Consider the following 21,349-nt stretch of genomic DNA (forward strand, 5'->3'; position numbering starts at 1 on the left):
GTACTTGAGAATGAGTTGTGCACAGCTGGCCAATGAAGAGACTCTAGATTGGTTACCAAAGCCAGGTTTTAAATGGATTTGCAATCCTCCACAGTTCTTTGAAAAAGGCAATGAAAATGGTGATGAATTAACAAACAAAAATCTTTTCTAATCAGAAAGCCCTTTCATTAGCAATGCATTATGATTGACATTGTCCTTTTTCCTTCCTTCCTTTCCTTTCTTTTTTATTTTGTGTTGTCTTTCTATGACATCAGTCTTATGCAGATAAATGATTAAAGGACAATGATTAAAACACAAAACATTTGAATGCTACAAGCCTTGTAGGCCTGCCAGAAACGCACAGAAGCTATATAAAAAAAATGGTAGGGAAAAATCTAAGCTAATGATGCAAATTGCTAGTTTTTGTATATCATATAAAAATGACCCGGTCTTCCTGTCAGAGCAGATAACTAAGGCACTGGTACTTACAGTTCTTTTCCTTATGATTGAACCAGGTGAGGGAACATTTTGGTAGAATAAGGGGGGAAAAAACACTCACTTGCTGACCCTGTAAAATGAATCCCTATCTATATCATTAACTAGAAAGTGCCTGTAAAACTACCTTATGATATGGTAGAGTGTGGTGAGCAGAAGCCAGATTTACCAGATGATATTGATTTGTCTTGAATTTATCTAAATCAGTCCATCTATGCTTGGGAATGCTTTCACTTATTTTCCCCAGAAGCAGTACATATTCAGTTTTGGTCTGTCCTTGATTTTGGAAGTTCAGTTGCTGGGCTCTGGAATGTCAAGAAGATGATATGGGATAACTAGGCAACTAGCTAAGCATGTTCTCAACAGTAAATCACTTGCACCTTTACTTGCCGTGAACCTCTACATGGAAGAGGCAGTTTTCTGAAGTAATTCAGGACACAAGTAACTGCACATTTGGGGCAAATTTGCTTATATGTCTGGGCTTCTTTGGTAGCTCAGTAGGTAAATAATCTGCCTCAGTACAGAACATAGGAGACCTATGTTCCATCCCTGGGTCTGGAAGATCCCCTGGAAAAGGAAATGGCAACCCACTTCAGTATTCTTGCCTGGAAAATCCCATGGACAGAGGAGCCTGGAGGGCTACAGTCCGTGGGATTGCAAAAGTCGGACACAACTTAGCTACTAAACCACCACCACCACTGTATTACTTTGGTGAATATATAAATACTCCCCATGCATATAAAGACCTAGTTAAAGGGATGCAGGCTTCCAACCTACAAAGAAAATGACTTCACAATGATAAACCATACCACTAACAATATAAATGTATTCTGAACCTCATGAATATAAAATAATACAATTATTTATCTGATAATTCTTATTTAGAATGCATTTAATGCATTCATAGATGAACCTGCATCAGCCAGAAACTGAGATGATATTTTCTGTCCTATAATATTGGTGGGTGACAATATGTCCATGTGACTTGTGTGTGCATATGTGTGTTGGTGAACATGCAGTGATTAAGGAAATTAATAAATTAGCTTTGAAGTAAGAGGTGGCATCAAGAAAGTAATTTCCATATGTTTAAAATTTTTTAGTAGTTGCCATACATCATGTCTCCACAATGAAATGTTTGACTTGAGAATTTTGCATTTGCACATCTAGTTATTCCATTGAACGTGTTATGGGCTTTTAATCTACTTATAACCTCCAATTCTCTTCTCCCTTTCTTCTCCTGCTTCAGGGTCCTTTTATGTTACTCACCCTTCAAGTACGCTTGTTTCTTCTCCTACTCCTGTTATTGTTCTTCTGGACCCATCTGTTTATGGCTTACTAAGCATGGATGTTTTGATAGATGTCTCCAACAGTAACTCTGGGATTGTCTCCTAAGAAATGTTTTTTGTTTTTGTTTTTTTTTCTTTTTCCACATTTCTTTTCAGGTCCTTCTAGTGTTTTGCTGTAGACATTTCACAAAAGCCTTTTGATGACTGACAATGTTTGGCATGCACACTTCCTCTTCGGGGCCAACAATTTTCCTGTATCTTATTTGAGGTTTTGCCACTGTTCCATTCTATTCCTGAACTTAACTCACCAGCTTTTAGCTTTAACTCTCCTGTGAGATCTAGTTTAGAGTTTAGACAAGGACACACATTAGTTATAAGTTTATCTGGTCACTTTTGTTATGGCGGCTCAGAAAATGAAACTGGCCTCGTTTTGAGCTGGAGGTAAGGGTCAGGCATGGTGGAAGGGAAATACGTAGAATTTTCTTAAGGGAAAAAGAACAAATGACTTCTTTACAGTTTAAGAGACCAAGAGTGAATGTAGTAAGCCTTTTCTAAGTTCAGTATTCTATTTACAAAATCACAAGACTTTTGTAAATTGTCAGACTGCATTGCACAAACCAAATGTCACAGAACAGTGACCTTTCAAATTACCAGCACAACAGAAGCTGAGATCAGAAAGCTCAAACTTAGAGCAAACACCGACAAGAAACCCTGCAGAAATGACTTCTGTGTCTGGTCAACTTAATATAACATGACATATTGTAGAATGTGTTTGGCTTTTTAGGTAGGATAGTCTATAAAGGTTTAACTGCTTTTGAAAACATAATCTTTAATATGATCTGAAGATTTGTAGTATTTAGGTTTGGGGGATAAAATATTTTCTAATTTTGAAAGAGAAAGAGCAGAAAAGTTTTATATAAGAGAAACATCTAAAAGAAGAAAAACATCTAAAAGATGAATAAGTATAAATGACAAAGGTGAAATAGGGTGGAGTGGGTTGAGGGGATGGATGGGAACAAAACTGGAGATTTGAGGAAAGGGAAGTTCAACTGCAAAAAAATGAGAACATTTTATATAAAGAGTTTTTATTTAAAATATGTCTAATTTAAATATGTTGCAAAGATAAATTTTGAAAATACATCATAAGAAATGTTCAATCAGAGTTCCAGTTTTTTAAATATTATACACTTCAGTAGTTTTTCTATTTCCCATACATTTCTTTATAGGTTTTACTTCAATTTTATGAAAGTATAGATACCAATTGCCTTATAACAAAATTAAATTCATATATACATACATATTTGCATGTATTTATACATAGAGGGTTTTTGTTCTATACTTTATATATATTCTTTAGAGATACTTTATTAATGATGACATGAAAGCACAATTTTTCTAAGTCTTCTGTTTTCTGCTTTGAAATTTTTCTGTCAGTGTTTTTTTTTTTAACCAACCAACATACATGCCCATCAATAATACAAAATTGTAAAACAAAACCTTCTACCATGTCTAGGTTTGAACAGATGACTAAAACATACTGTTTATGATGACCAAAGTTTTCTAAACATATATTTACTTCTTATATATCTGTGTAAATGATTGTAAAAGGATGGAGGGGATATTTTAGAGATGTATCATTATATATTGCATTTTGAAGCACATTCTATTGCTCTCACATGTGATGAATATGTTTGTCTTTTACAGCAAACATGTGTATGCAAGCCATCAATAGCCAGATTTTATTGTAAGTGTTTGAAAGGCTATTGCAGCGATGGGATATTGCCAGACAGTTAGTAAAAAGCAAATTGAGTCTATTGAGAGATTAATTCACCAGCTGAAAGAAATACATTTGCCTCACAGTCATCAGATATTCTACTCACCAAATTCATCCTCCAAGATAGCATCCCTAATGAGCTTCCTAAACCAATTAAACATAGGCAGGAAGCATCAGTCATCCAAACTGACTATTTTCGTCTAATCAGCTGACTGCACAAATTGCTTGCCATTGAGGGAAAAAGGAACACCCTAAAAGTTGTTGAATTCTTTTCCTACTCTGTCCTTACTTTGTGCGTTTCTCCGTTTTAATGCTGTGTCTTGCACAGAACACTGTAAATGAGCAGAGTACTTTATAGTATATAAAGCGCTTTCCTTTCCTTTGCATTATTATTCAATAGAATAAAATGAGTTTTAATGGACTTAAGTAACTTGCTTAAAGGCACACCATTAATGTGTGGCTGGGACCCCAAATCATGTCCTTTCCTCTGTTGTAATAGTTCTATAAATATGTATGTATTGATTGACTTTCTACCCCCCAAGACAGGGGAAAGGTCTAAGTATTCAAAATGCCACCAGCTTTACATTTGGGCAAGTTCAGAGCCAAGGCAGGATGAGAATGAAGGGAGACAATTTTACTTCCATGTGGGTTTCTTCCTTGAAAGACTGGCTTAGTTTAGTGATGTCAGGCCATACTGTTTATGATAGTGATGAGAAGGAAGAGAACATAAAATGAGCATAAACAAAGTTAGAAACATACATGTTAGTCACTCAGTCATGTCCAACTCTTTGTGACCCCATGGACTGTAGCCTGCCAAGGCTCCTCTGTCCATGGGATTTTCCAGGCAAATAAATTCACACAATGACTGTGAGAAAAACAAAATGCTATGTAGTGGAATCTGGGTGCCAGGGGTTGCAGTTTTAGATATAATAATTTAAGAAACAGTATATTTTATGGGACCTTGATTGGAGGCAAAATTTGAACTTTTTTATTATAGACTCATTTCCAAATAATGTCAGTGTTTGTAGTGTGAGAGGAGGGGTTAGTTTGCATATGTTAATTTGGGAAATGTAAAGTGAATCTCAACTAAACAAGATTGCTTACTGTAGATTTCTTATGAGCCTTTAGTTCATAGATCTCAAGAAGGGGACTTGGTATGTATTTCCCAAACATTTCATCATAAGACTTCTTTCTGTGGCTCATCTAGCTAGACTGACATTTCTCCTCTGGATACATGCTGACACCAGTGGGTTTTGACACTACCCAGTCACAAAAAGTTCTAAGGCAGAGAAATGGCATGGTGAAAGTACTGATTTAAGGAAATAAAATGGTGGTAGTAGGCAGGAGAGACCAATGTCCCTCACAGTGAGGGAGCTGGAGAGTAAGTTGTAATGACACATGAATAGTGGAAATGAATAGTTCTATTTTAAGATATAAAATAGTACAGTACCTTTTATATCTAACTGTTGCTTAGTGGTGAACTGAAGAGTATCAGGGGTTGCAGATAAAGAATTAAGTATGGTCTATACACAGATGAGAATGCAATCTGTTAGGATGGGTTCCCTGAAAGAGTCTGAAAAGACTAAAAGGGGATTTACATTATTAACTGGACATTTATTTTTATTATTTTGGAAATGTGAGGAGACAGATGATCAAACTAAGAAATCAGAATAGTCATAAAGAATTGGGGTTTTGAATAAGGTCTTGGTGTGAAAAGCTGATTGTTTTTGTTGATTAGTTATTGATTGGGGATTTTCACAAATTAAGTTTTACTACAATTGTGAGAATGAAAATGAATGTTTGTGGATGTTTATGATTTAGAAGAAGGAAATGAACATATAAAGTAGAATTTTTATGCAGAAAAGATGGAGATGGAGGTGCTGGCTCTTCCAGAAAGAGATGGGATCATAGGGACCTGGAGCATAATCAAATGGGATCATGGATGTATTTGAATGAACTGATCATTTGTGGAAATTCCTATTGCCATGTAATATAGTGGATGTGACAGTGACATATTCACAGCCCCAGGGATTCAAGTGAGAAATCTTAGGGCCCATTTTATAATTCTGTTGCACCACAGATAGTTTAAATTTAAATAAGTTTTATATAGTTTTCTTTCTTAAAAATATGAGTTTGTGTGTCTTAAATGTTTCTTGGAGTGTCACTGAAGTGATGGAGAAATGTAGTATAATGAACATATTAATGGTTTTAAAAATAATAATTTTTCTCTATTGTCATCTATTATTTTTACCAGCACTATAAATAAATTAATCATTCTCTGATAGATAATGCATTTAATTTCTTTCAACCCATGCTAATTACCTAAAGCAGTAAGTTTTATTTTACATGTGCTATCTTTCTGTTTGCATTTTTGAGTTCAAATTCATTGGGTTGGATCTTTGGTGATTTATCCATTCTTAGGGCTGTTCACAAGGTTTCTTCTTCTTCTGACCAAGGTCCCAGTAAAATAGTGAAAGAATACTTAGGTAACAGGGAAATAAAGTTGAAATGGGGAATGTTGGGAAAAAGTGTCAGAGGCAAAAGAAATAACACTTATCAGGGAGTTTAGCTTTTATTGTGCTTTTCATATACAACTTTGAATAATTTTAATGTAAGTCATATAATTGAATTCTTTATCAAATATTTTTTCAGTTAATGAATTCTAAGTGTTTAAGCAATATTGCAATAGAATGTATAATAACAAAGATAATGATTATCAAAATGCATTACCTTTTAATGTGCAAACACTATTCAGTATACTTTATATATATTTTTCTCTTAATAAGAACAATGACCCTGGTATATTACTGTCTCTATTTTAGTTTTGAATGAACTGAATTGTTCAGGAATTTGCCCAATGTCACATGGTTAATATATGTCAGAATCAGGATTTAAATCTGAGTGTGTTGAACCTCTGAATCTCAGCCCTTTGTGATTATGCTAAATAACAAATGATATATGGCAATATTTTATGAAATTCATTAAGTTTTTTAAATATTTTATTTAATAATTTAATAATTAGTTTTATTTAATTAAAAATTTTATCTTTATAGAATAATGCCTTTTATCTTTCCTTTACTGTTTCAGATTTTTGAATTTTATATACTTTGTTACAAATCTATATTTTCCCATTGCCATATCTCCCTACAGGAAGTAGCATACATATCAGTACATTAAATACAATAAGAAACTTTCTTTAACTTAATTCTAAATTCACTGACCATGAAAGAAGCTTTCTTTTAAAATGTAACACCACCCAAAAAATAAATAAATAAATAAATAAATAAAATGTAACACCTATTAACATTTGGGAAATGCTGATTAATAGGATAAATTCTGATTAAAATTTTAAAATTATTTTCAAATTGTTTTAATGTTTCATTTTTCTCAGGGAAAATAAATCTCAAGGAGCTGCAATATTTCAGAATTTGTGACCCAATTTTATTTTTTAATTTTGAAAGTTAATCAGTTGTCAAAGTTGTTGCTTAATGTTCAGTTCAGTTCAGTTCAGTCGCTCAGTCGTGTCCCACTCTTTGTGACCCCATGAATCGCAGCACGCCAGGCCTCCCTGATGCCATCCAGCCATCTCATCCTCTGTCGTCCCCTTCTCCTCCTGCCCCCAATCCCTCCTAGCATCAGAGTCTTTTCCAATGAGTCAGCTCTTCGCACGAGGTGGCCAAAGTACTGGAGTTTCAGCTTTAGCATCCTTCCTTCCAAGGAAATCCCAGGGCTGATCTCCTTTAGAATGGACTGGTTGGATCTCCTTGAAGTCCAAGGGACTCCCAAGAGTCTTCTCCAACACCACAGTTCAAAAGCATCAATTCTTCAGCGCTCAGCCTTCTTCACAGTCCAACTCTCACATCCATACCTGACCACAGGAAAAACCATAGCCTTGACTAGACGGACCTTTGTTGGCAAAGTAATGTCTCTGCTTTTGAATATGCTATCTAGGTTGGTCATAACTTTCCTTCCAAGGAGGAAGCGTCTTTTAATTTCATGGCTGTAGTCACCATCTGCAGTGATTTTGGAGCCCAAAAAAATAAAGTCTGACACTGTTTCCACTGCTTAATGTTAGTGTTCTTTAAATGCTAAACATGTTTGTCTTATATGTACTTAGGATGTTTTGCTCTATATTTTTCAGTATAAAATGCTCTCCTTGAGTTGTGTATTTATTTTCTGCTAATTAATACAATCGATCTCTGTATTGAAAATTTGAAATCTCTGAAAAGCTCTTAGAAACAACAACCCTAATACTTTCATAAAACACCCTGAAAACTTGAATTCCCATTAACCATTCAGCTGTAATATGTTTCATTCATAACATGGCAGTACCTTCCAGTGCTCATGCTTGGTGATGGGTCCTCCAAAAATGCCTTAGAGGTGTAAATGTCACATTCCAAATCATGTTACTCAGTCTTAGCTTTAAGTGAAATATTCCATTATTCACAACATCACCTTTTGGAAAAGGAGTTCAGGCATGTCCTGTATTATTCAAAATATTATTTTCCCCATGTTATAGGGGGAAGTGGCTATTCTATATATTTTGCTCATCAAAGTAAGTGAAATTCTTGAGAAACAAATAAATTGGTTAAATTTCTTGAGTTATTTGTATAAATGGAATTAGAACCTGAGTCTTTTGTTCCATGGTTTTCTTCTGTTCCATATACATTGGTATGCATATTTAATCCATAAAGTTTAAATAAAACTATAAATGTACATGTCCAAGATTATATATTTCTTTCACTGAGTCTTTTTAGAAGAATGGCAGTCTTCTTTTTGAGAAATTTAGGACTGTTGGTTTGTAAAACAGTATATTACCAGCCAATACTCTTCAGAGGGAGTTTTGTTGTACTGGAGATTAATTTACCTGCTTTTAATATTGTGTATTCAGAAACAGGATTCTCTAACCGAAATATTCATGAGAAAGAAGACCTGGTTTTATTTGATTTCCAAAACTGTATCACAGTGCTAATAGGCAGATTGCAGCTCTTAATAGCTGGAAGACCTTGCCCATTATTTATTATTATGTCAGTAGTTTCTTTTTCTTTCATGCTTGATTTGTTAAGGTGTCCACATCAAATAGTGTATCCACATAAGAAAACAATTATATGTTTTGTATGTTGTTGAATAGCATCCTTAGATGATTTGAACTTTCTATTAATAAATGTTTTTGGTATCCATATCTAGTTGTTACAGGGTAGGTCACCCAAACCCACCAAGTGGGAACTTCACATGGGCAGTGGTGGCGGCATGGTTGAACAGGTCAGCGGGGACTGTGATGATGAAGATGGCTGTGGGGGCTCAGGAAGTGGAGAAGTCAAGAGGACACTAAAAATCACAGACTGTAAGTGTATGATTCTAACCCCATTTCTAAAGGACTGATTTTGAAATATAATTAAGGAGAACTATTACTATGAATATAAAGAAATAATGATAGTGAATTCAGAAAAAGGCTAGAGGAATTGGAAATGAAAACAAAGCCATTTTTTTGTTATTTGGGATATGCATTCTTGGGCGTCTTGTTTCTTTTTAAATAATGACTTTAAATGGAAATTACAGCTTTCCTGAGTAAAATGAATGAATGATCATTAGTTCTGAGAATTCGTAGTTTTAAAGTGGGATAATCTGTAGGACATGAAATAATTAGGATGATGGATGCTAAATGTATATTCATGAAGCCAGAATGGGTGAGCCGTGCTGATATTAAAGTTCTCTAACTGTATTATAGTATCATGACATTATATAAATTTTATTAGGTTTGCATCATGTTCAGATCACAAAGAAATTGGTTAAATATATGGCTAGTTATGGTGAGAAAATACTTGAATTTAACTCCTATGAATTGGTTCTTCTGAAAAAATCTCAACGATCATTCACATTATTTTGATTTATGGGTTTGAAAACCATTTCTGGTATTGCTGGATTAGTCACTATTACATATGATAGAATTACCAAGTAACAACCGCCAAAAAAACCACCAAATACGTTTCCTTTCCTTCTCTTTACATGCAAAATGAGGGATCTAGTCTAACTTTCAACTGTTCACTTAACTCAGGTCATACCAAAGGGGGTTACTTTATAAAATAATCTGGACCTGTGCAGGCCTATCTGGAGCCTGCCCTGATAGTCTCCCTCTAAATCACAAAGGGCTTTGTGATTTTTCTGACAACTTTGTACCTGGTAGAAATGTCCTTTCCTGACTTTGGTGGTAGAAGAGTTCATTTACTTTTCAGTTCTCGTGTAGTAAATTTAGAACACTACCAATGCCTCAAGCATCAACACCCCTTCCTTCCAGGATCTTGTTTTATAAAACAAATAAATTGTTTGAAGGAATAGAACCCAGAAGAGGTACAAAATGAAGACAATATAAAGAAATATGTTTTCCTATTAGAAAGAGTAATAAATTTAACATAGTAAATAGTTGGGATTTAGTACACTGGATAGTAATTGAACAAAGGACCACAAAATTGTTTGCTGTATTAGTACAATTTCCTAGTGAAAATTGCATTTCTTCTACTCATGTAGGAGCAGGAAGGATATGTGTTCTTCTTATTAGTACTAATGTCATTTATCAGATTAATTTCTTTTGGTTACCTGTCTTCTGTTGTTTATGCCACAAAAGGGAAGACAAAAAAAAAAATTGAAAAAGTGTTTTCATTAAGAGTTAAAAAGCCCTCCAATGTATTTTGGAATTATGATACATATCTATTAGGATAATATTAAATAGTCTTTCATTTTCATTTGATCCTGTGTATTTATATGTACCATAATTTCCCTGTCATTTGAACATTGCAGGGTTTTAAGGCATAAAAATATTATGAAAAATAGCTTAGGTTAAAACTTAATCTATAAATTGTATGTATGTGAGTGTGTGTGGAATTAGCCTTTTACAGGGATTTTTCACTCCTGAAGTTATTTATAAGCTTGAGAACCTGCTATATATTAATAGATAACTTTTTGCCTTATTTCACACAAGAAGTAGAGACAGTAGAGGATATTCAACTACTAATAATTTTCTCACAAAACCGTACTTGTCAAGGTGGCAAGAATGAATTTTTTTACTTTAAAATCCTGTTTTCAATTCCTACTGAAAGGGACAGGTATGGTAAAAGCAACTATCCATCAGAATTGGGGAGATTTAAGATATAGATGATTTTTAGCAACTCCAGGCAAACAGTGAAAAAAATCCACATCTGTTGCAAGTGGGTTGCCTATCATATTTCTACGGGTTTATAGCTGTTGGCTTTCCATTTTTAATAAGTGGTTAGGAACCCACAGTGGATAGCCTGCTGAAATAAAGAGGGACGCAGCAAGTAGCAAAACATAGGTCACATTTCTATTTTTATAAAGCACCATAATAGTTTAACTGTGTTTGGCTGGTTTTATACATCACTAAAGCATGTTATGCCATAGTTTTAGATGTTCTTAATGTCTTAAAAATATTGTGCTCTAGAAAGTTTACCAAGGTGTCATTTGTGTTAAGAATTTGAAATACACCATTATGTCTTCCTCACAGTGATGTTTATTCTTTATAAAATACAAGTAGAACACAGTTTGTGACTTCAAAAATATCTGATTACAAAAAGTTATACAGGCATATATTTATTTATAGCTACATATAGTTACAAGGAATAATGCCAATATTATGTCTTGTAAATTTAATGATTTTACTCCATTTGTGAATATGTTCAAAGTTGACAAATATCTTACTAACCATCACTTGAACTGATTTTCTGTTTCTGTTTTGCTTGATGTTTATTTCAGGCAAGAAGGGTTTATATATTTCATTGTGCAAAGTTTTACCACCAAAATTTGAGGTATCACTTTTTTATCATCAACAGTATCAAATGATTTAACAATATTTAGCTTTTAAACTACCTCTATTTGTATCACACCTGTTAAATATTATAAAGTGTCAACTGACATATTTCTAATAAAAAAATCTATGGTATGTAGTGTTCACTTTCAGGAAACTGAAAGTACTTTACTTTAGTAAGTGATTTAAGTATCCTAAGATTACATTAATTTTTTCTATATTTTTATTGTATTAAATTTGGCTCATATATGTAGATATGGTTATTTCACTAGTAGCTTCAAATAGCAGGGTTGAAATGTCTCTTTGAACTTTCATTTCCCCTCATCCTGGACACTTGGCATCCTTTCAAAGTAGCTAAGGGATGGTAGGTGTTAAATACCAGTGGGGGGAGGGGTGGAAAGCAAGTTCTGTTTTTGTAGCCATGGAGAGCAAAACTACTCTCACTACCATCAATACTTTTTCAACTATTTGACTATTCTAACATCCCCCAATTCTGATATATTCAACTGTTAAAAAACAAAGTGCCACCAAGGAGAGGCTGTAGCAAAACTATGCATATGTAGTTTTAAAAATCTGCAGTAGCATTGATTGCCATATGTGGTATTATCATTTAAATTGCAGTAACAGTACTTTTGGGAAATCCCACAGGAAGAGGAGCTTGGCAGGTTGCAATCCATGGGGTCTCAAAAGAGTTGGACATGACTTAATGACTAAACAACAACAACGAAACACTGCTTTTAACAATACGTAATCCATGATCAAATTTATTTTGATAAGATGGTTCACAGTAAAAAATGACAGATAAAATGATTTTGATCACAAGTTGATTCAGGCATCAAATGTTCAGAAACAGTAGGGTGATTTCAAGTCTTCAAATTAACTGAGATAATCTGTCTATTGTCATATTTATTTTGCTAGTACAATATTATGTTGCATCATTAGCAGTTTTAAAAATAATTTACCTTAAATGAGAAGCCTGTAAATGACAACAAAAGTGATTAAGAATGTATTCCAATAACTTTTTCCCCTGATAATGATACCAACCTGTCTCTGAAGAACAGTCATGATTATGGGTCCCAGTGCAGCATTCTGAGCCCTAAACCCTTCTGATTGCCATTAATTCAGTCATTAAAACTCTTTCCTGAGAAGTTTGCCATTCATTTTTTTCTTATCTCCTGGGCTGTTTTTCCTCTTCTCTTTTACAGATTCTCATCATCATACCAAATTCTATATATTTGAGAAAGTCAGGACTCAGTCTCAAACTTTTATCATCCCTATTCTCAACTACTTTCTGTTCCACAAACCACTTACTGAGTCATAATACCAATAATAAGGAACCCTGCTCTTGCTAGCCCTATCAGCTCTAAAGCGTTCCCCTATGCATCAGATCAGGAAATAAGTTTATGAGGTCTGAAAGTATTCAACTTAAATGAGATTTATTTGGAAATAAAAAGATAACACATTGAAATATTAAGTAACTAGAGCTAGAAAAAAACTCTTCTTTGATCTTTGATAGCCTAAAATAAATAGAACAGTTGTTTATATTGTGCTTTGGATTGTCACTTAGTAACGAACCTTAGATAAGCCTCTAACAAATGCATCTACAGCCTGATACTAACAGTGACCTTGGAAGAGAATAGTGTATTCCACGTGCAAAGTAAAATGAAAATGATAGTCCGTTAGCCACTGAAGAATAAAGGGTGCTGATTTATTTAGTAATGCAGGATTGTAAAATGCCTGGATATTGCTGGCTTCCTCAAACTTATTTTTACCATAAATCATCTTTATTTCAAAATCTCAGCCAGACATGGAGGTTCAGGGAGAACTCAAAAAAAAAAACCAAAAAAAAAAAACAACAAATGCTCCAGGTTACATTTTCTTTAGTGAAATCTGTATTTTCCTGAACTACTAAAACTATGTAATTATTCATTTTGTACAAATCATTTTGTGATATTTTATAGTATTTATTAATAGCTGATGATTTTTCCTTTTAGCCTAAATTATACAAAACAGCTAATGCAAGCATGTAAGATTTTTTATATTAATAAGTTACAAATACGCATATTAAAAGTATGTGTATTGCTTGTAAAATTCAAGTTTCATCCAATTTGATTAAATAAAATATATTTAATTTACCTTGTAAAATGTTGATAAATAGCCCATTAATAAATTATCCCAAATGTAAGAAACTGTGCTGAAAGTAACTAAATAGCTCTCATTTGTTTAATCAGTTAAGCTAAAAAAAAAAAAAAAAAAAAATGGAGAAGAAAATGGCAACCCACTCAGTATTCTCCCCTGGAAAAATCATGGACAGTGAAGCCTGGCAGGCTACAGTCCATGGAGTTGCAAAGAGTGATATAAGACTGAGTGACTGAGCACACAAGCTAAAAATAAATATCTCTGTAAGGGTACTTAGGGCTTCCCTGGTACCTCACACAGTAAAGAATCTTCCTGCAATGCAGGAGACCCAGGTTCAATCCCTGGGTTGGAAAGAACCTCTGAAGAAGGGAATGGCTACCCACTCCAGTATTCTTGCCTGGAGTATCCCCTGGACAGAGGAGCCTGGCAGGCTACAGTGCATGGGATCACAAAGAGTCTGACAAAACTGAGCAACTAAGCACACATATAAGGATACTTGGACTCAAACCTTTGTGACACAATTAAAGTATTCTTGAATAATGACTGTACACTTTGATCTATGTTGTACAAGTGTCTCATAGGGTCATGATAAAACTGTAGAGAAATTAATGAGGAAACACTTCCTGATCCTGTTCAGTGTTCACTATTTTGAACACTTGGAAATTATCATCTACCAGTTTTTACACTACTGATGAGAATTATACTAAAGACAAATGAAATATATATCTAAGATAAACATATTGTAATTAATGTGGGATCGTTACGGATGTCAGATATTATTGTGGATATATTATATCTCTATGCATATTATGTGGATATTGGATATATGGATATATTAATATCTATCACATTATGGATATTATTCTGATCATGCATTTCCATTTTGTTTTCTAAATAATTGAGGCTCATCCTGGCTGCTTGCTATTTTGTTAGCAAAACTGTATAATAGAATCTGGATACTTGATGATTCATCTGAAATCATCTCTCATTCTCTTTAAAAGCTATAGGTCACAGTCATGGATTTAAATAATAGAATTGAAATAAAAGGGTTTGTCCTTGAACGCCTAAGGAATGATTTTCATTGCTTGGCTTAAACACAGAATTGATGTTGAATCACTGAGGTGAGGAGGGGAGATTCATTAATTAAAGCTTAAAGTGCTGCTAGCATGCATCCCAGATCAACTAACTATTCTGCAAATCCCATAACTTAGTCTATACCACACCAGTGGACATAAAATAAAGAAAGTATGGCCTCTGTTGACTGACACAATGCTAAGTATGACTGCATGATCAATAGAGAAAGTAAAAAATTAAATTTGAAGAAAATATCCTCAGGTACACTTGATCAGGACTTGCCCAAAGTCATGTAGCTATCGTTATAACTAGAAACAAACCGTATTCATATATAACCATATCCAGATATTTTTGTATCATTTGGTTGCAAATAAACAGAATGATTATTGAAATAGCTATATATTTCCCTTCAGTCAGGATTCACTGATAAAAATACAAAAACACATTAGATATGTTTTTAGCTTTTTAAAGACTTCCATATTTCTAACAGTGTAGAAAGAATATTTTCATATATCTTTTTGACCAGTTAAGTGCTCATCTAACTCTAAATAATTAAATGATACAGCATGTGATCTGGGCTCTAAAGTTCTCACACTCTCTTGTTTTATAAATTATGTGGGACTCTTGTTAAGAATAGAAGTGTGTAAATAGAGCTGCAGTGGGTATTGAGGTGCATGTGTCATTTTGAATTATGGTTTTATCATGGTATATGACCAGGAGTGGGATTGCAGGGTATTTGGTAACTCTGTTTTTAGTTTTTTAAGGAATCTTCATACTGTTCTCCATAGTGTCTGTAGCACTTTGCATTCCTGCCAACAATGTAGGAAGGTTCCTTTCTCTCCACACCCTCTCCAGCACATTTGTAGATTTTCTGTTGATGGCCATTCTGACCAATGTGAGATGGCACCTCATTGTAGCTTTGATCTGCATCTCTCTAATAGTGATGTATGTAGACTTTCTGATGATGGCCATTCTGACCAGTGTGAAGTGATATCTCATTGTAGTTTTCTTCTGCGTGTATCTAATAATTAGCGATCTCTATGTCTACTTTGGGGAAATGTCTATTTAGGTCTCCCTCCCATTTTTTGATTGGGTTTCTTTTTATATTGAGTCTAATTCACTTTGTTGTACAACATTTACAATACAGTTATACCCCTATTTTAAAAAAAGGTAAAAAAAAGAATACGAGTACAATACAGGAGGTCTCACTTTGGGCATTTCCGCTTCCAGATGATGATTGTTGGTCTGAGGACCACACTGTGCGTGTGTGCTGGGTCACTGTCATGTCCAACTATTTTGTGACCCCATGGACTGAAGCCTGCCAGGCTCCTCTGTCTTTGGGACTTCCCAGGCAAGAATACTGGAGTGGTTGCCATTTCGTACTCCAGGGGATCTTCCTGACCAGAGATTGAACTCATATCTCTTGCGTTTCCTGCATTGGCAGGCGGATTCTTTACCACTACACCACCTGGAAGACCCCAAGGACCATACTATGAGGAGAAAAACTACCTACTCATGTTTGTTACATCCCTTACTTATTAGCATGTCTAAAATTAGTTTCTATTAAAGCAATATGTACTCTTAAAAAACACTACCACACTTATAAATTAGCATTACAAGGAAACATTATAGGCACTAGGAAATTAGGGACTATAACAATTAGGCTGGTATGGTGGTTTATCTTATATAATTTTTTATATCAGTTTCAGTTCGATCATTTTAAGCCTTGAGTTTACTTTTTTACGTTTTTATTGGATTATAATTGATTTACAATGCTGTGTTTCTCTCCGGTGTACAGCAAAGTGAGTCACTTTCTGACACCAAAGGAAAGGCACTTCCATCTTTTCTCAGGGTCTGAGGATTTCAGTTTTACATTTGCTTCAAGAAAACTTTATCTTGTTTGGTATCTCAACCGAAATGTTTTATCTTCATCAGCTCCTTCAAATTGTAATAAACACTAAAGAATTATCTTGCTCTTTCCCTTATATCACATTGCATTCCAACAGAGAGAAATCAAAGTTTTATGTGAACTAAGAGAAAGGAGGGAAGATATCTACATGGGACAGTCAGAAAACACTTTGTAGCAGAGACAGGGAAAGGGCAACCTGGAAAAGTGACATTTGACTGCAGTGTTTTTGAGACAGGAGCCTTTGACAAGGTGGACACATTATTTGGTTTCCGCCATTGACAGTAGGGAGTGGAAGGTACCCTGTGGAGAGCAGACTCCATGAATGAAGACAGGGTGGGGTAGAAAGAGGGAGTAAGGAGCACGCTTAAGAAGGAACAGACTTATTCAAGTTGCTTGAAAAAAAAAAAAAACTATCAGAAGCCTAAAAATGAGTTTTAAAATGTTACAACAGTTTTGAGTTCAAGAGTGAGGCATTTGTATTTAATTTAGTAGGCCAAAAGAAACCATGAAAAGTTCTTTCTGTGTGGTCATTTGGTTTGAGTATGCAGTTATTCAGATTTCACAGGCGGTGCTAGGGGTAGAGAACCCATCTGCCAATATAGGCAGACTTAAGAGACACAGGTTCGACCCCTGGATAGGAAGATCCCCGGGAGGAGAGCATGGCTACCTACTCCAGTATTCTTGCCTGGAGAATCCCATGGACAGAGGAGCCTGGCAGGCTGCAGTCAACAGGGTTGCACAGAGTCAGACACAACTGAAGCAACTTAGCATGCACGTGTGTGGCACACACATGCAGTAATTTGTACTGGCAATACTGATTAAGAGAAAAAATATGTATAAAGAATGCATATCTTGCACAAGTATGTGCATGCTTAGTCACTCAGTCATGTCTGACTCTGTGCAACCCTTTAGACTGTAGCCCACCAGGCTCTTCTCTCATTGGGATTTCCCAGCAAGAATACTGGAGTAGGTTGCCATTTGCTCCTCCTTGGGATCTTCTTGAAGGAGGAATAGAACTCCTGTCTCCTATGTCTCCTACACTGCAGGCAGATTCTTTACCTGATGATTCTTTACCCACTGAACCAAGTAATTTACCACTTAACCTTGCACAAGTAATTGTTCTGTGCTTGACTTTCTTCAGGTTGGGGATAATAGCCGTGCTCTCCAACAAGCATCCTCATGAGGATTAAATAACTTCATCCATGAACAGCATTTCAAGTGCCCGCCCCACCACCACCCACCAAAACCAAAAATAATTCAATGAAATACATTAAAAGGCTTTATTCAACACTTCTATGAGGAAGCAAGAAAGAGAGAATGTTTTCACCTTCCACAAAACTAGGTGAAAATAATAATGTAGAGATAAAGATAAACATAGAGATAGAGATACAGATATACTTACACATATACCCATATATACACAGTTTAAGGAAAACCATGCAATAAATTTGTATCTATCCCTCCTCCCAGTTCAAGAATAAAGTATTTCCACACCTCTGTGAACACATTCCTTCTGAGAATTTACAATGACCATAAACCATATCTTGCTGGATATTTTTCTGGGGCACTTTATTATAAATGGAATCCTAGCATCTCTGTTACACAGTGTGTTTCTTTTGCTTCAGTGTTAAATTGTTGAGGTTCACCTGTGTTGATGGGTCTAGATCTCCTCATTCATTTTTACCAGAGTGTAATATTCTAATTATGAATATACCCAGCCATTTATTTATTTTATTGTTGATACATATGGTATTTGATTTCAGCTTTTGAATATTGTGAATAATGTTGTATAAACCATTCTAAAACATCTTGAACATCTGTCTTAATGCACATTTGCAGAGCCTCTGCAATATATACTTTGAAGTAGCATGAGACTGTCACAAAGCAGAGCCTGCATGTGTTAAGCTTTCCTGGGAAATGTCAAACTGTTACTGGTTAACAAAGTGATGATGTCAATTTATATTCTCACCAGCAAAAACTAGAAGTTTATGTTGCTCCTCATTTTTGCAAAAACTTTTGTTTCCATTTCCCCTTCTTTGTGTATCTGTCCAAAGGATGAAAGTGGACCATGTTTTATTCTATATTAAATTTTATTCATTTAATTGTACTTTTTGTCATAAGTATATGAAATTCTTCATATACTTCCTCATCTGAAATTTCCTTCATATCCATAGCCCATTTCTCTTCTACAGGGTTATTTATCTTCTTTGACAAATGTTCTCTAGACAAAGGTCAACTTCAATGATCCACTTACCTATTTTGGTTATGACCTTCAAGAAAAGCAGAATAGACTCTTGAATTTTTCTTTTGTTTAACCAGTTTCAAGATAATGAATTGGTATGCTCCTTGTCTTTCTCAGAAGGTGACCAGTTCTTTCAATTTTTTCTTTAAATACCACTATGAAGTAATTTTCAAAAATATTTGTCATTCTTATTCATATTGAAGTCCAGATTGTCCCACATTTTGCCAATTGGCACTTCTTCAATTTGGCTCTTCAGTCCTTTTGACATGATCCCCAAATTCTTGGCTAGTTTCATTGCTAGCTAGTATAATAAGTTATTCCAAGCTGAGCTCGTACATTGTCTGTCTCAAACATGGAGTCAGTAATTTTACATGACCCCTATTTGTTTCAGTAAGAAAGGCATTTCATGACCACAATCTGGGTATAAGATGTGATTTTCAAAGACACATGTCATAATAGAAATAAATATCTCATAATTGTTTGCTTTATTTCACATCAGGGATACTATATTATAATAGTTATAAAACTACTCTTACCAGCTATGGTTACTAAAATCAGTTTCATTTTTACATATTTTATGCATATTCTATCCTCATTTTATGGTTATAATAGATATAGAAATTAATGTATCTCAAACAGTCCTATGGAGATATGTGTGTGTGTGTGTGTGTGTGTGTGTGTGTGTGTGTGTGTGTCTAAGGCTTCCATGGTGTCTCAGTGATAAAGAATCCACCTGCAGTGCAGGAGATGTGGGTTCAATCCCTGGGTCAGGAAAATCCCTGGAGAAGGAAATGGCAACCCACTCCAGTATTCTTGCCTGGGAAATCCCATGGACAAAGGAGCCAGGCGGGCTATGGTCCATCCGGTTACAGAAGAGTCAGACACAACTTAGCAACTAAACGACTATGTGTATATATGTATACATTTGTATACCTATGTTTCCTTGGCAAGAAACTATATCAATATAATATATATTGATAGATACAAATATATTTAAGTCACCTACTATATCTGTTAACTATATAATACTACTTGTTCTTATGTCCAAGTTTCTCTAGTACATTTCTTAAGGAGGACTGGGAGGACAATATTTTATAGGTTTCACTTGGTGATAAAAGTTTGTGCCACTTTTACATGAAAGTTGACTTTGCTGGACAGAAGAATGTTAGTCACATTTTTTTCCCCTTGCATTTCTTCAGTACTTACTGATTTTTATTCTGGTGGAGAGCATTACTGGCAAAAAAAAATCTGACTGTATTCTAATTTTCTTCCCTTTTCAAGCAACATATATATTTTTGCCCTCTCAGTGCCAAGCAATTTTAAGTACAGTAACTTTGCTAGAATATAACCTTCTGAGTAGTTTTGAGTGGACACTCAGTAACATGGCATACTTTTAAAATAAGTAAGGAAAGTGTAAGTGTTAGTCACTCAGTCATGTCCTACTCTTTTCGACCCCATGGACTGTAGCCTGCCAGGCTCCTCTGTCCATAAAATTCTCCAGGCAAGAGTGCTGGAGTGGGTTGCCATTTCCTTCTCCGGGAGATCTTTGTCATCCAGGGATCAACCTGGGTCTCCGACACTGCAGGCAGATTCTTTACCATCTAGGCTGCCAGGGAAGCCCAAGTACCAATTTTTTTTTTTTAAGCACATTTTTGCTGAATTTAGTTTTAAGTAAGTATATTCTTCCCTTGTTTTGATTTTCTTCTTCAGAAACACCTATTATACATTTGATGAATTATATTTGCTTATTTTCAGTATGTTCTTCAATATCTTTTATCTATGTTTAAATTAACTTTTGCTTTTTAAAAATGCACGTCCTTTTTACTTTCTATTTCTCTTAAGGTATTGCTAGTGATATTTCTTTGATCTTACACTGCTTATAGATTTTATTTATTTTTAAGTAATTTTTCTTCCTTTTTTTCCTTTATCTTGGAATCTCTTAACTTCATTTCTGAATTTTTAAAATTCTGACTTTTTTCATGTCTTGTATCCTTTTCTTGATATCTTTTAGCTCATTTAAAATGATATGTGAATTTGGGGATCAGGTTTTCTGATATGCTTTCACTCTTTGTAGAGATAATACCAGAAAACTATTTAACTGTGTATAGGATTTGGTCTTGATCCTTTCCTGTTGATTACTTTTCTGTAAATTTAAATTTGCTAAAATTTTTGAAGGAGACTTGATTCATAAAGATTTTCTAAATATACTGAGCTCCTAGTCCTATTACCTGCAGGTAGTGCTAAATATATTTGTCTATGGATATATATCTGCCCTGTGCTCACCTGTGTCCGAAAAGTTGGAGACTGTAGCCCACCAGGCTCCTCTATCCATGGACTTTTCCAGGCAAGAATACTGGACTAGGTTGCCATTTCAAAAAAATTCATGGTTTCAAATTGAGGTGCTGGAGAAGACTTTTGAGAGTCCTTTGGACTGCAAGGAGATCAAACCAGTCAATCCTAAAGGAAATCAACCCTGAATATTCATTGGAAGGACTGATCCTGAAGCTGAAGCTCCAATACTTTGGCCAGCTGATGCTAAGAGCCGACTCATTGGAAAAGACCCTGATGCTGGGAAAGACTGAAGGCAAAAGAAGAGTGTGGCAGAGGATGAGATTTATATTGTGAAGAGTTATTC

The 21,349-nt window shown here is 34.8% G+C and overlaps 1 protein-coding gene across 6 annotated transcripts in view; it reads left to right on the top strand.

Annotated features, from left to right (window-relative positions):
- GPC5 (glypican 5) overlaps window positions 1–21,349 on the top strand; it is a 1,583,243-nt gene that overhangs the window by 785,416 nt on the left and 776,478 nt on the right. For all 6 annotated transcript variants that reach the window (XR_015138295.1, XM_086330176.1, XM_086330179.1 and 3 more), the window contains exon 7: window positions 8,722–8,878. Coding sequence is in view for 5 of the 6 variants with exons in the window: in XM_086330176.1 (XP_086186302.1) it covers window positions 8,722–8,878 (157 nt within the window). In the remaining variant the exon portion in view is untranslated. The remainder of the gene's footprint in view (window positions 1–8,721; window positions 8,879–21,349) is intronic.

This window comes from Bos grunniens, chromosome 12 (genome assembly GCF_055505025.1).
Source record: "Bos grunniens cultivar Pamir isolate PY7600 chromosome 12, Bosgru_T2T1.0, whole genome shotgun sequence".
In the NCBI taxonomy this organism is placed as follows: Eukaryota; Metazoa; Chordata; class Mammalia; order Artiodactyla; family Bovidae; genus Bos; species Bos grunniens.